This window comes from Rhincodon typus, chromosome 30, assembly GCF_021869965.1.
Source record: "Rhincodon typus isolate 14 chromosome 30, sRhiTyp1.1, whole genome shotgun sequence".
Taxonomy (NCBI): domain Eukaryota; kingdom Metazoa; phylum Chordata; class Chondrichthyes; order Orectolobiformes; family Rhincodontidae; genus Rhincodon; species Rhincodon typus.
In genome coordinates this window covers 33,965,229-33,981,258 of record NC_063361.1, presented here as the reverse complement: position 1 = coordinate 33,981,258, position 16,030 = coordinate 33,965,229, and the positions used below count along the sequence as shown (strand labels likewise).

General features: G+C 38.3%; 1 protein-coding gene across 2 annotated transcripts in view; it reads left to right on the top strand.

The window, feature by feature from the left end:
* npepps (aminopeptidase puromycin sensitive) overlaps window positions 1-16,030 on the top strand; it is a 139,258-nt gene that overhangs the window by 75,312 nt on the left and 47,916 nt on the right. For both annotated transcript variants that reach the window (XM_048614467.1, XM_048614468.1), the window contains exons 14-15: window positions 4,660-4,799; window positions 8,748-8,882. In XM_048614467.1, the coding sequence (XP_048470424.1) occupies window positions 4,660-4,799; window positions 8,748-8,882 (275 nt within the window). The remainder of the gene's footprint in view (window positions 1-4,659; window positions 4,800-8,747; window positions 8,883-16,030) is intronic.

Here is a 16,030-nt window from a genome sequence, read left to right as displayed (position 1 = left end):
ATCCCCTGCTGAAAACAGATGATTTAGTGTTAGCAGCTACATTTGCACAGGTTTGCATTTCACACACTAGCTATCCTTGTGATGTTGAAGTGAGGTTTTGAGTTTCACAAGATTTTAATATTGAAATATGGTTTTCTGCCAGATCCTAACAAGACTCAAAATGTTAAAGCAACAGCATTTTCAGTCAACTGTGCCACCTTTTCTTTAAATGTACCATTTACAAAGCATCTTCCAAAAATTTGAAATTTTTATAATTCTCTGTTGTTGGACCTTTTTTATTATTGAGCGTTGAAATATACCTCAATGTTAAAGCACCTACTCAGATCCAAACTGAGGTTTGTAACCAAGCTTTTGGCAAAGTGTGCATGTCACAGGAGAGATGGAGGCTGTTTGGAAGGGCATCAATTAGTGGGCGAGGTCATACAAAATTGGGGGCAGAAACCAGTAAATGGGGAACTGGGGAGGAGCACAATAATTGCGTAAGGTTACTAGGTAGTGGATGAATGGTGGAGAATGCCAACAAATAGGGGAATTAAAAGAGAACCACAAAAGTGACCAATAGATGGGCTATTTTCTCCAGTAAAGGCAGATGACTTGGATCAGTAGAATTATGAAGGGCTCCAACGAGATGTAGAGGAGATGTTTCGACTTGAGGGGGAGGGTTAGTGCCGTAAAAATTCTGAAGGAGTTTCTTTCCCCAGAAAGTGGTGATAAAGTAAAACAGCCTGCCACATGAATTGGTTGAGAGAGGTGACCAAATGCTTAGTCAACAGGTAGGTTTTAATGTTGGTCTGAGGAAAAAACAAGCGAACAATTTGGAAAAGAAGTTTGAGTCAGGTACCCAAACTGATGAAGGCATAACTGCCAATAGTAAAGGAGCTAGGGCATGTGCTGGTTGCCGGAGATGGAAGAATAGTGTTTTCTCAAAGGTTTGAATGCCTGGAGGAGATAACAGATACAGGTAAGGAAGAGACCATGGTGATTTGAACGTGGGAATGAGAATTTACAAATTCTATCAATGGACCAGGAGTCGTTGTGGGTTTGGTAAATAGGTCTTGATATGAGTTGGAATACAGTCAGCAGACTTCAGGTGAGCTCAAGTCTGTGAAGGGTGGGCAATGGCTAGAAGAGAAATCGGATTAGTTGAGCCTGGAGTCAACAAAAAGCATAAAAGGATTTGAGTGGCTGTTGAGAGTATTCGTAATTTGAGTGGGATTTGATATTCGGTTCAAAATCAGGTAGGTCACCTACATTTGAATGATCTTGTTCAGAAACAGCAATAGTCAGTGAGGCAATTGGAATTGGTGATTTAGGAGAAGAATTTAGTGAAGTGAAGTTCATAGTTTCAGTCTCTTCTGTTAAATTGAAGGAAATTTTCAGAGCTGGGTGTTGCATGAGCAGTGTTGACAATACCGAGGCAGTGGAGGGATCAGCAGAGATTGCAGTGAGGTAAAGTTGAGTGCCATTGGCATCCATGTGGAAAATGATGTTTCAGGTGATGTTGCTCAGGACTGCACTTAAATGAAAAATAGAAAATGGGATCAAGGATGGGTGCTTCCAGTGTAGGAGTGGGAAGAGAAACAATCTTAAGAAATAAAAAAAGAAGTTGCTGGGAAAACTCTGTGAAGAGAAAGCCGATTCCTTGTTTCAGGTCCAGTGAACCTTCTTCAGAGATTCTTTGACTACGTAAGGATCAGTCGGAGTATAACCAAATAAAATGAGTCCCACTCAGCTGGACCACAGGGGAAACACCTTGGAGGAATTTGTACAGTCATCCATACCTCATTACTGGTCTGTGCTAAGTTAGATGATCTCTGCTGAAATAGTAATAGGGAGCTACAGTTGACCATATTGTCCTCGAGTAAAGAAGGGGAGCTAGGAACATTTCTGTCTGTAATCGCTGCCTATTGTTCAATGTGGGTGAACACTATTTGCCTCTGCTTTGATTCCTTCTGTGGTCAGATTCTCTGCCAGCCGTCGATGTTTGAATTATGGATGCCTGTGGGGTGAGAAGCTAGTTGTCAATCAAAACCTGTGAATTATCTTGCAACATGATTCAGTTTCCAGGAAAATCAGAAAATTGGGAGGGGTGAAATGAATGTACTAGTTATTATTTATTTGTCGTATTTATCAGTAAGATTCTTTTTCCAAAATTGCCGAGTATCAGAAAATAAACATTTCACCAAGTTTCACTCATGTAGGTGAGTTATTTTGGCTGTGAACTGATTTAAATGGCAAACAGTCACCTTTGAACATTTTACTTCAGAGATGAGTCAGTTTGTGCTGTGCCATTTTACTATACATGATCAACATTGTTTAATTTGCAGTCAGACAAATGAGTAATTTTTTTTAAAATTAACTCCTGTGTTTAATGTTGCTCCTGACTGAGACAGTAAGCAGATGATCTACTTACTAGCACATTGTCAATCATTCTTGAATCAGGAGATATGAATTATGGTACTGGCACCACACAGCACAGATCAGGGATTGATGAAGAATGTGCATGCCTCAGTGTCTTTTAAACACTTAGCAGTGAACGAAAGCTCTTAAAAGTATTATGAGTTGACTGTTGTGGTGGAACATCCCAAGATGAATCCTATGAAGGATTTTTCTTAAAAAGTATCATTCTTAATTCAAAATTATTAGTTGTATAGCTGGTTTTACTTTGAGTCAATTTGATTGTAATTGGAAGTCCCTCTCTAGCTAGTTAAGTATTGTAGCAGATTCAATCAGCTTTTTTTTAATGGCATCCCTTTGTGATGTTCTCCTGTCCTTCAAAACTTAACAGACTTTTCAAAAAATGCTGGGAATCAGCAGCAATCCAACCATACAGGCAACTGCTCCCAGTCTCTTCTCTTTGTTTCCTTCCATTGAGAGATATATTTTAAAAGAAAGGTGAAACATTCATGACTAAGGAAGTTAAAGATGATAAATTGAGAGAGAAGGGTTTCAGTATTATGAGGATTAATTGAAGGCCAAACAATTCATAAAATACTTAAAAATGTGACTTTGAAAGGGGAAGGAGATAGATTGAATAAAGTAGCAAGAAATATAAAAATATAATTGAGATTCATGAAGTATACAAGGAGGAAGAGAGTACCAAAAGTTAATTTTGATCCCTTTGGACTTTGGACTGGGAATTAATTACAGAATATTAAGAGATTACAGAGACTTTGATTAAGTGCTTGCATCTCAAATAAATTGTTTCAGAATAAGCGTATCCATGTAAATGGAACTAATGAGTAATTTCTCCTGCGGGTCCTTAATCTTGAAGTTCTCTACCTCAGTTATGGAAGCTGAATCATGAAAGACAGATTCTTCAGATTATCAGAACTGCAGGCAGTCAAAGGTTTTGGGGAACGGGGGCAGCAAAATGGAGTTAAGATCATGGCTGATCTGATCTTGACCTCGAGTGTCACAGGCTCAAGGGGCTGAATGGCCTACTCCTATCTGTTTTGATCTTGTGTTTATAAGAGCTAGTCACTCTCAATCTTTCAGTTGGGTAACCTGTTGTGGATATTGAGCACTTTGCTATTTTATTTCAAAATTTATTAGATGCAGGTGATTTACTTTTATCTGAAACTGTTAAATTAACCACTTTCTGCATGTAAAATTTCTGAGTCATTGTTATTGTTCATGAAGCCATAATTGTTCAAAAGTCCTATCTTGCTCAAATCGCAATTTTCTTGTACCAATAAAATATTATCTGAAGGAATACCTTTACGAACCTGTGTGGTGGCTTTGGCATAACCAATGGAATGAGCATTACCCTCTTCCCCCTTGTTACAGTTGGATTGAGTCATAGAGTTGGTGGAGGAATTAAGAGCCCCCGTTTTGGGGGCTAACCTTATTGATGACATCATTGAGTAAGTTATCCTGGCTTTTAAAAACTATTAATGATCCAGTTCAAACAGACCAAATTAATCCCATGAAAGAACTATTAAACTGAATTTGGAGAAAGGGGAGTAAGTTTGTAAAAAGGGAATAAAGTGGTTGATTGAAGTTTGATTTTCAATATCTGCAATTTTGACATCACTTTGGTCTTTTTGAAAATATTGAAAGGATTGGAAGCATATTTATCATTCAATTATACTCATCTGTCATAAACTGGAGAGTGGACCCTAGCAAGATGAACTCTAAAGATTTGTTTAAAATCCATATTTATTTTATTTCATTAATGTCTTTCTCTTCCGACTGATGGTGGAGTAGACCTCGAAGGGGCACAACTGGTGTCAAGTACCGTACTCAAGTGCTCCTCCTTTGAGCTTCGTTCCATGAAGGACCTAATGGCCTGATACATATGTGCCAGCATTTCATTTGACGGTGATCAAGATTGTAAAAGTTTTGACCAATTTTCCCCTTCCCAATTCCCTGGAGCTACAAGATCAAATCCTAGCATACCTTTTAGTCTTCCTGCTGCATTAAGAAATTCATCTGAGCCATTGATCAAATTTAGATCTTCCTGTTGAGTAGGAGTCCTGTGCCACAACAGTCAATGCATCTACCCTCAAAGCTGTCTAGGAACTTGATTTTATTTCTTTTAAGTAACATACATTCTGTTCCTACTTCTGTCCATTGAGGGAAAATGGAGTCAGTCTTCTCAGGGCTCTACTACTTAAATCCATTCATGTATAAGTACACCTCTCCTATGTTTCCCAGGTAGTGACTGTCCTCACTGGATGGTCCCTATTAGTATCTGCACCAGTGAAGATGTAAGCTGTGATAGTATGAAGGTGTTACTGGACCAGCCAGAGATGACTATCACTGTGAAGAATGTGAAACCGGACCAATGGATAAAGGTAGGTCACCAGAGAGCTTCACAAGTAGATTAGGCTGTGTATTCTTTCTATCTTTCATTTAAATAGACTTTTGATCTGCCCTTTTGGGTCCTTGCAAAATGGTGAACAGGCAATCTGCCCTGAGGCCTCTTCCAGCATTGCTCTTTAGTTTGTTTTAAGTGCATAAGGAAAATGAAATGACTAACTTAACCCTGCTTCCAATCGCTTGAGGTCTAGGTGCCTTTATTTGAAGGGATTTTGATACGGTCCAGAATTCTTTTTCTAGCTCTAGTTCTTTGGTGCAATGCTTTGGAGCCCCAGTGTGCTGCTGTTTGGAGTTCATAACTCCAATTGTCAGGAAACTGTCAGTTTGATCTTATACTTTTGATGATTTGGGAAATGTACTGACTGGAGACCTGGCATAACTATGGTCTAGTGTCACCTGGCAAAAGGAAAGAAATTCCATTCAAAAAGAGGAACTTTCAGCAATCCATTCTTTCCTGCTATCATTTTTATTAAAAAGAGAAAAAGTACAAGTCACACAACTGGGATTCAGATTCTGGCCTCTTGAATTGAGATTTCATCTCCATTTGTTTAAGTTATTTTCCTGACACAAATCATAGTGCAGGATTGGAATTTGTCCAATGGTACATCAGCCATACATGTACAGTTCTTGTAGATTGTTCTTCAATGTCCTCTGCTGTAGAAGAGTTGAGAAAGAAGTAAAAACACAAGTTAAAATTGTAGTCATCTTTAAAAAAAAAAAAGAAAATGCTAGACATATCAAGCTAGGCAATCAACATGTGTAAAGAGAAAAAGTTGCGTGAAATTTTCAATTGTGTTTTAATCATTATTTTCTCTTTACAGATGCTGACATGATGGAATGTCCAGCATTTGTTTGCTCTTAATCACAGTATGAAAATATTTTTCTTAAGTCTCCTGCACTACAAGGTTCTATTGTTAATTGAGCTATTTAAGGAGCTATGGATGCAAAGACTACCTGGTCTTTACAAGGCATAGCACAGATAGAAAGGTTATTTGTTTATTCTCAAACTTTGTCTTGTGGAATCTCTTAAAATTTCATCAGCATTTAAACTGTTGATTGTAGAACCCATCTTCTTGGGTATCGACCACGTGTTGTACAATCTCTTGACAAGAAAGACATACATCCCTTTAGACTATGTAAGATTAGGTGAATATAATGAATAAGAAATTATGCTGCCAGAAGAGTCGTTTGACAGTGCTTAAAATGGACATTCAGTACAGACAGTATGTAGTATTTGATTGTGAATGTCCTAAATATTGCTTGTTTTAGAATGTGTAATCCAGTAATTACCCTTCACATTTGCTAAACAATTATTGTAGTTGCATTCTTCTTTCAGCTTTGTAGTTTGTTTCCTTTGCTACATTTTAAATTTATCCTGTAAAATTGTAAGGCCCGTTAATCCAGAATATAAATCTCGGCCTTTCCAAACATTTGCGTGTCTCTCTTTGTACATCTGCGTCCACCTCTTTCTGTGTGCATGTTTGTGTCTTTCATTCGATGTTGCTATGACATCCTGTCCCTCTCGAACCTTGACACTCTTGTATACCCTCCTCCCTTTTTCCCCTCCCCCTTCTACCCATGCCTCCTCTACCCTTCTTTTCAGTGCTCTGAAGCTGTTCATTCACACTCATGTATTTGCTCTCTTTCGGACCCTGTGCTCACTTTCTTTTCCAACCTGTATGTTCACTTTATTTAATTTTTCTCCGTTAATATTTTTTATTTTCTTGGTGTGTCTTCTTTGCCTCTCCCTGTCTTCATATTTCACTCCTCCACTCCTTGTCTCTCTGTTTGTGCCTTTTTGTCTCCATTGTACCCATTCTCCATCTGTTGCATTTGAGAACACAATGCTTAAGTTCTTAAAAACAGTAAATAAGTAGGTGGTGCTCTGTCCTCTAAACCTTATCAACTAACTTTCCAGCTACTGCCAAATGGACTTTCGAAAAATATATTGTATAGCTTAAGCACAGTGCATATCCGAAGTCCTTTTTATGTAAATGTATTTAAAGCTAGTTTGCTTCATGTGTTTGTTGACAGCCATAATATGTTATTTATTTGGATGAAATTTGGTGAAATGTCAAATAGACTTACTAATCTTCTCCTTCAAGGGAAGGAGTGCAGTTGGGACCTTAGGTATTTGTTGGGATCTTAATTTTTTGATAAAATGAAGCGGAGTCATCATTAACTTATTTATCTTGGGATCAGACACTGGTCTGTTGCGATACTTAATAATTTAGCTATTGATAATGCAGAGAAATAAGTTTAAAAACCATATGCATGAAGAGACTGTTGGTTCATATCCATTCTGGTCATAAATTTAACTTTAAACATATTGTAAGATCACCTATCTTCCCAGTGCTGTTTGCAAAAATCTGGCAACAATCTAAAGTCCCATTTTTATGGTGCACTGATCTATAAAAGCGACAGCAGCAAGCAGTTACATTTATACTTCTGAGCTGCTTTATGTTTGCACATGAGGGTTGGACCCAAATGTACAAATCCTCTCAAACCAAAATCTTCTATTGGCTATGCAGTACCCTCAGGTTATCAGATCCAGCTGATTAACCTGGCTTCCAGAATCAGCTCCTTCAAGCTCACGGCCTTACTTATGCTTGAGGATAAAACACCTAACTTAGTTTACCTTTGTCGAGCTAGATTGTAATCCAGGACAATAATTTACTCCTTGTTTGTATTATTCAGTGCGGCACTTCAATTTATGGCTATTTTTACTCAAATAATATATATTTGGCACTATTATGCAATCTGATAAATCTGGAATAATCATTTGTAAAATGTGAAAGGAATCTCTTGTACAAGAGGCATAGTGTGTACAATTGAGGTGTTCATGATCCCCACATATTTTACCCTCAATAGCTCAGAGGGGAAACGGAGGTAGGTCCAGGGCACTTGGTTTGTGTTGCTTAGTTTCCAAAATGGTTGCTGCACTACTTCAGATTTACAGATGAATCTGAATATTTTGTAGCCCAACCAATGCATAAATCTATCCATTAGTTGTTGATAATAAACTAAATCTGATATTTTATTACTATGTATGTATAAACTGAGACAATGAAGAGAACAGTGGATTAAAAGGTATGACTGCTTTCATAGTTTTGATCTTGATGGCTATCTCATCTATAAATCTGGTCATTCCTAGACCCCTTTAATGAGTGGGGATGCAACTGTTGCGGAACTCATACTGCCTTTGTAATAGATTTTTTTTTTAAGATTTGATGCAGACAAGCTTTTGAAACCAGTATTAGGGTCAGGATCCTCCCTGCCCCATTCATACTGGAATTAGTGAGTCAAAAAAAAGTTTTTGTTTTTCTCCTCCTTTCTGCACAAAAGCATCATTCCTCTTTTTTATTAGGATTTGAGTAATCATCATCATGCTATAGCTGAATGCTAGTAGATGAGCACCTACTTGAGGCCAGTGTCATTAAATCTGTGAGTCTGAAACTGGAGTAATATGGTATGATCCATAATCTGTGTAATAATCTGAACTCAAGTCTACTGTTATGTTCATTCATTCCCCACAGTTTCCAAACTGAGCAAAACCTCTTTCCCTCACAGCCACTTTGAAGTCAATTGATGGGACAGATGGCATCAAACTTGAGAGGTGCTGTTGTTACATTGACATTTTCAGAACGCCTGAACTAACTTAGCTGTTTCATTGTAACTTTTAGTGATTTGATTGGATTGACATTCTCCAAATGTTACATACATTCACTAGGCATCATCTATACTGGTCCCTGGTGATCATATATAAATTTATCGAATGAAATACACTACTGACTTCAAAATGGATATTCTAGACTACTGAATAGATGTACATTAGGATGTTGATACAAGTGTGCATGAATCAGGATCTTGATACAAGTATGCATGAATCATGTTTCTGCGGTTTTTGTGTTTTAAAACTTTAGTTGAACCCAGGAATGGTGGGATTCTGCCGCATTCAGTACAGTCCAACAATGCTTGAGAGTTTACTGCCCAGTATCCGGAACCTTACACTCCCTCCTGTAGACCGGCTAGGGCTTCAGAATGACTTGTTTTCACTGGTAAGTGGGAAGTGAGATGGAAAATATCCACCTTAGAGTATGTTGTTCATGTTACTGAAAATGTGTGTGAATCTGAGCTACAGGAGATTTGTGAAGCATCATAATTCTTGCAGAAACCTCAAAATTCAATGTACTTCTGAAAAAGTTGAACAAGTACAAATTTGTTCTAAATATCCACATGGTTCAGATTCTTTACACATAGAGAAGAATAGCTGGGAGTACGTCACAACTTCAAATGGTATTTAAGTAAACTGAAGTCATTTGGGTACTCTGAGTGCTATGAATGGATTGTTTGATTCACATTACTCCATAGTGATAATTTGACCCTACATGGCTTTCTGTAGATTATGTTGTTCAAGTTCAACAATTAGGTTAATCATGATGGTCTCTCCATGGTTTGAAATTTTCAATGGAAACTGGAATTGCATCACTTCAATGGGTGGTAGCCTCTGTGATGGTATTTTGTGTGTAGTGGCCGTTTACCAAGCTACTGCTGACATAGGGGTCAGGAAGCTCAGTAGCCTCAGCCACACCATCACCAGCTGTAGCTACTGCTGTGACTGCAGCACAAGTAAGTGTCTTTTGTAATGCAGAAGACCCAGATGATCAAGTGTTGTAGGGGGAAGGGGATCAGGGCAGTAATTGTACTGCAGTAGGACTTATCTGGGGGAGCCATCACTTCTTAACTGACCAGTTCTGGATTTATCACCCTACTGAGTTTCCCACCATTGGCAACATTCATGGCAGCAGGGGGATGTGGAGATCCCCTCTTGATGTACTTCCTGCTACATTACCAACTCTCCTGCCAACAGGCTGGAAAGATTCCATTCCATATCATTGAATAATAACATCTACAGTGCAGGATTAATAATTGAGCTGCTAGTGTTAGGAATTTAGCATGTTACGAAGAAATTTTAACCTATGAATAAAGGCTGATGCTAACCACCACCATTTCAAAATATAACTTGATCAAAGTTTTTGGGCTATTTGTTTATACAGTGTAAGACATGAGGTCACTCTAGTCTTAATGCTCCTCTCAGGCTCCTTAGAACCAGCAAATGTAATCCCAAGATGAAGGCAGACCATGTAAGACTGAGCGAAGAAATTCCTGATGCAAGGAGTAGTGAATCTTTGGAATTCTAAACCCAAGAGCTATGGAAGCTCAATTATTGTCGCAACTCTGAAATCAATAGATTTCTGGAGACCAATATCATTAAGGAATATGGAAATAGTGTAGGAAATGGCATTGAGGAGATGATCAGCCATGATCTGGAATGGTGCAGCCAGCTTGATAGTCTGAATGACCCCTTTTTCCTATGTGCAAGATATATTTTGCTTGAAAATCACATTGAAAATATTACAAATATTTTCAATCTTAAAATACTTGAAGTGTAACTTTTTGAACTACTTGAGGAATATGGGGATTGGGTAGGAAAAGTAGACTGAAGTTGTGGTTCAACTGTAATCTTAACAAACAGCAGAACAGGCTCAAAGTGTAAACTGGTCTACTCCTGTTTCTTAAATTCATATAATATAGAATAAAAGACGTGGACCAACGATCATTCAATACTTACATATTTAAACCCTAATATAAATGTTTGATAATGGATCACAATAACTGTATCACTAAACTTGATGTTAAGAATCTAAAAGAAAATGATTGTGTTGAGGAAGTTATACATATTTTATTTTTCCTTTTGGATATCCAAATTAAGCATTTATTCACTGAGTACAGTTTCAAGGTCCAGCTCGTAAGGCAATTTCTACTGAAGAAACTTCAGGATTCCAACTCCACTTTACCAAATTTTTGGGGAGATATAGGACTTATGATTATAAACGTAAATACAGATTGTGCAGGCCCCTATCAAAATTCAGATTGTCTTTTCATTTTGCTTTCATTGCCCCGCCTGAGTGTTTTGAGATATTAATCAGTCTTGTGGGAAGTAGCATTCCTGTCACTTGTTCTGAACTTATTCTTTTTAGCCAGACTTTTACACATTTCTTCTTATCATGCAGATATAGTCAAATTTATCTCCAATACAAGTTATCTTTCCACTTAATTCATGTCTGTTCAGTGTTGAAGAATGCAAGTTGTGCAAACAAATCTTTATAACAGTGATCTGACACTGTAATTGCCTTTTTGGCATTTCTCTTTAACAGTTTGAAAGCTTGAAAGTTTCTTGTTCTTTGACCACTGCTGAATGGATTATTCAAGATCCACCCCAAACAAAGCATTACACAATATCACTGTGATGACCTCAGATTTAATCTGACGATCTAATTGATAATTCTGTTTGATTTGCTAACAACTACTCTGCAATTACCAAACAGCTGTCAAATCTTTTAACATCTCTCCACCCCTGTAATTAAGTTGATCCAACTGACAGCACAATGACCAAATATGCATCTCGTGTAGGAATGGTGGGTAGATGAATTAGAACACAATGTATTCACCCTTAGGATCTGGGAATGAAGGTATCTTGGACCAATAACATTAAAGTTTCTCTTCCATTGACTATAATGATCCCACACAGTTGTGTGTAATGTAGTGTCACACTAGTGGAAAGAGATGTTTTTCTGATTTAGCTCTGCTACCTTTCCCCAAACCCCCTTTTCTCTGGTCCAGCTTCATGGCATTACCTTGTTTCGGTGTAAAGCTTAACCACTATATCATAACTGACATTACTGGCGATTGCTTTGTTTTCTACCCCTAAACAATGACCTTCAAAATCACCCAGGAATATATCCTTGGCCTTCATCCATCCTCCGTCACATCATGTCATTTTGCAATATCACATTGAATCATAGGGTTAGTTTCCAACAGTTTGGTGATGTCTCACTCTAAATTGCCACATTCTTTGATCCTGTGTTATGAAACTGCTTATTCAGTATTTTCCAGTTTCCTTGAGCTAAAGGGGCGATCGAAATGATTGTTAGAAACCTCTACCACAAATTCCATATTCATTACAGCAACATTACCCCCGCCTTGCCCACTGTCTGGGAGTGGAACTATGGTGACATTTGACCCGAAACTAACTAAGTTTAGTTGATCATCCTCTCCCAATACGATGTCTGCTTACATCTACGTTTCTAATACCTACCTTATTCTTTCTTCACACTCTAACTGCTGCTGAAGCCCTTGGAGGCAGTTGTCATTTTCACTGCACTCCTAGACTGACTCAGTTTTGTTTCTGTAAACTTTAAGTCATTTAAAACTTTGCTTAATGTCCTGTCCTGTCCTGCACCAGGTTCTGATTATCCATTAATGCTATCCAAGCTGATCTGTGTTGCTTCGAACTTAATATTTTGATTAACTAAATTTGAATCCCTTCACCAGACTTGCTTCCTTTCACTGAACGTCCTTCAATCATTCAAACATCCTTCACCCGCTCTGCACTATTCCTACCCTCCTTCAGAACAATCTCCCCCAAGCCATTTTCTCCAATAGTCAGCTTTACCTTCAGTCTCATTTCCTGGATTTTGGAATTTTTCTCTCAAAATCCCTGCACCTCCCTTTTAAATCTATGATTTATGTCCTCTCTGCTTCATGTTGATTTTTGCTATCATGAGGGGTCCAAGCATTTTGCATTCAGGACTCAACATACTGTCTTCTATTTAATTGTAAGATGGCATGACCAGGATTCAGTTAGCTATCTTGTATTATCAAAAGGCTTATTCAGTATTAAATGAGTTGCAGTTTCCTTCAGCTGAACATTGGGAAAATCACTTTCGCACATGCACCGGTCTAGTCTTCCACACAGTGGGTTGTGAACACGTGAGAAAAGCAAAATCACATATGAATCATTAAAAACTGTTTCACTTTACAAAAACAAGTGGAAGTATAGATTAAAAGTTGTCATTAAGTCTCAATAACAAAAACAAAGTTGCTGGAAAAGATCAACAGGTCTGGCAGCATCTGTGAAGAAAAAATCAGAGTTAACGTTTTGGGTCCTGTGACCCATCCTCGGAACAGAGTTCTGAGGAAGGGTCTCTGGATGCGAAACATTAACTCTGTGGACTTGATGGGCTGAATGGCCTGCGTCCACTCTGTAGGGATTCTGTGACTTCATAATTAATTTGCTAACTCAGTCTAGAGAAATAGCCAAAAAATCTCAATGTCAGTCCCTTCTTAAAACCTACTTCAGCCTTGCTTTTGGCTATGCTCATCACAGCTTTTTTGGTTTGTGATCTGCTGTCTCCCCTCCCTTTTGGTGAATCGTAGAATCCTTTTGAGACATTTTCAAATTTAAACTTTTATATGAATAAACTTTTTAACCTGAGATATAATTTTGAAACAGACTGAAAGCAATCAGATTATGCACGATGTTCAGATACATGGTTCCTTGAAAGTGGCATCACAAGTAGACCAGGTGGTGAAGAAGGTGTTTAGTATACTTGTTTTCAATGATCAGAGCATTGAGTATGGGAGTTAGGACGTTATGTTGCAGCTGTATATGACATTGGTGAGGCTACTTTTGGAGTACTGTGTACAGTTCTGGTCACCCTGCTATAGGAAGGATATTATTGACTTTGAAAGAGTATTTAAAAGATTTACAAGGATGTTACAAAGACTGGAGGGTTTGAGTTATAAGGAGAGGCTGGATAGGCTGGAACTTTTTAAACTGGAGCCTAGGAGATTGAGGGATGGTCTTGTCAAGGTTTATAAAATAATAAGGGGCATAAATAAGGTGAATAGCAGAAGACCTTTCCCTCGGGTAGAGGAGTTCAAAACAAGATGGCATCATTTTAAGATGAGAGGGGAAAGATTTAAAAAGGACCCCGAGGGGCACCTTTCTCATAGAGGGTGGTTCATGTGTAGAGTGAACTGCCAGAGGAATTGGTAGATGCCGGTACAGTTAGAACGTTTAAAAGACAGGTACATGAATAGAAAGTTTTAGAGGGATATGGGCCAAATGCAGTCAAATGGCACTAATTTAATTTGGGAAATCTGGTCGGTATGGACGAGTTGGAATAAAGGGTCTGTTTCTGTGCTGCATGACTGAGTAGAAGAGTCCTTACTGAGGTATTAAAGTATTTTAAATGTTTAGGACAGGATCCACTGCTGTAAAGAATATATCCCCTTCATCAGCCTTCCCTTGCTACCTGCGGATACGGTGAATCTGTCTATTTGGCATTTGTGTTGATTGTGTGGAACAGCCTTCTAGTTTAAAATCGAGAAGCATCTGGTTATTCAAAGACTTTGGCATACTTGAATCATATGATTACTTCACTTATGTAAAAGATGTTTTAAATTGCTGTCTTGTGACAAGCGTACTGATGAGTTGTTTGTGAGATAATTGGGAGGTTAACCAAGTAGCCACTCTGGCTCGTTTCCAAATGAATGTCGCAGTGTTCACAATCTGGATGTGAAGCAAATTTGTGTAATGGGTACAAAGCATTAGACTACAGCGCAAAGACATTAGATAAAATGCTCATGGTCGTCCTGGTGACAAAGCACTTTGACTTCCTGCACTGCTAGAGACAGTCTTTGCAATTCTACCACCTACTGAGTTTGATTGTGCTGTTTTAAGGAGGCATAAGCTTGGGGAAGAGGATAAAATTTATATTCCCAGAAAAAAACAACAATATTTCAGGAAAAAAATCTTCCTATCATTTGTATTTGAAACAACAATATTGTTGAAATTTTGTCTGTAAGAATTTGACATATAAAATTTAAAGTTACTGAATGATCTTAGTTGTGAAGTGTTTTGGGATATCCTTAGGATATAAAATGTACAATATGAATATTCTGTTGCAACACAGTGGGAAGGAACATAAAATTAAAGTGCTGGACAAACTGAGTAGGTCTTGAACATCTGTGGAGAGAGAAGCAGAGATAATGTCTTGAGTCCAAAAAGATTTTTTCTTTGGGACTCATTACTTGAATTTACTTCAAATCCATATTGGGAGCACTACAACATCCAGTTGGAGAAGTGCTAGCAGAAGGAAAGAAGGAAGTTAATTTGCTTGAAGTTTGTCTTTCAGAATCAAGTGGGGGATACTTGGTATATAGTCTGGTAGTAAGGCATGCACAAATGATGGACAAATACAGATCCTTTATCAAACCTATGCTTGTGAGAAAGTGGTATAGGTATGATCTTGTAACTTGGCACACTGGGTCTGATCTGTATACATGAATGAGCTCAGAGTGAGTTAAAATCTGTCCGATTGTGTTGAAAATATTTTCAATGGTATCTTTCCTCACATTGTAAAAGAAATTTCCAGAAGCGATAGTTGGTGCAGCTGTATTGTGCGGAGCTCTGACAAGTTCATATTTATCCATTAGAAAGCAGATAAGCGCCACCAAAGCACACTTAATTGGCATGAAATGCATTTAAGTTTTTTGACAGCTTTGGTAAAACTACAAGTGAAGTAATGGAATGGCAATTTTAAACCCATATTTACTTAATTGACTTTTATGAGACAGCTAGTTTCACTAAGTAGCCTGCCACAGTCGGGATGTACGATCAATAGAAGAGGCGATTCGTCAGTGCAGGAAAATGGTGACTTTTGCTGGATGTGCAGATTTTGGAATGATAATTCTTTGACAGAAAATGACTCCAATTCTGAGTCTTTTCACTGGTTTCTTAAAGCACTTTTGAGTAACCCAAATGTGCACAGGATTAAATAAATTTAGTTTGCCAATTTGACATTCTCCAAAATACAAAAGGCTGAGATTTGTTGTTACTCTAAAGTATCATTACTACTTCGATACAATACTGACTTATCCATTTGGGTTAATGTATCAGAATGTCAGTAATGCTAACTTTAGTTCAAAATTGAGCTGGTTTTTGATGTTAAAGGTGTTGTATAATTGCAAGACAACAAGGTGCAGGGCTGGATGAACACAGCAGGCCAAGCAGCATCATAGGAGCAGAGAGGCTGACGTTTCGGGCCTAGACCCTTCATCAGAAAAGGGGGAGGGGAAGGGGGTTTTGAAATAAATAGGGAGAGAGTGGGAGGCGGATAGAAGATGGATAGAGGAGAGGATAGGTGGAGAGGAAACAAACAGGTCGAAGAGGCGGGGATGGGGCCAGGAAAGGTGAGTGTAGGTAGGGAGTTAGGAAGGGGATAGGTCAGTCCAGGGAGGACGGACAGGTCAAGGGGGCGGGATGAGGTTGGTCGGTAGGAGATGGAGGTGCGGCTTG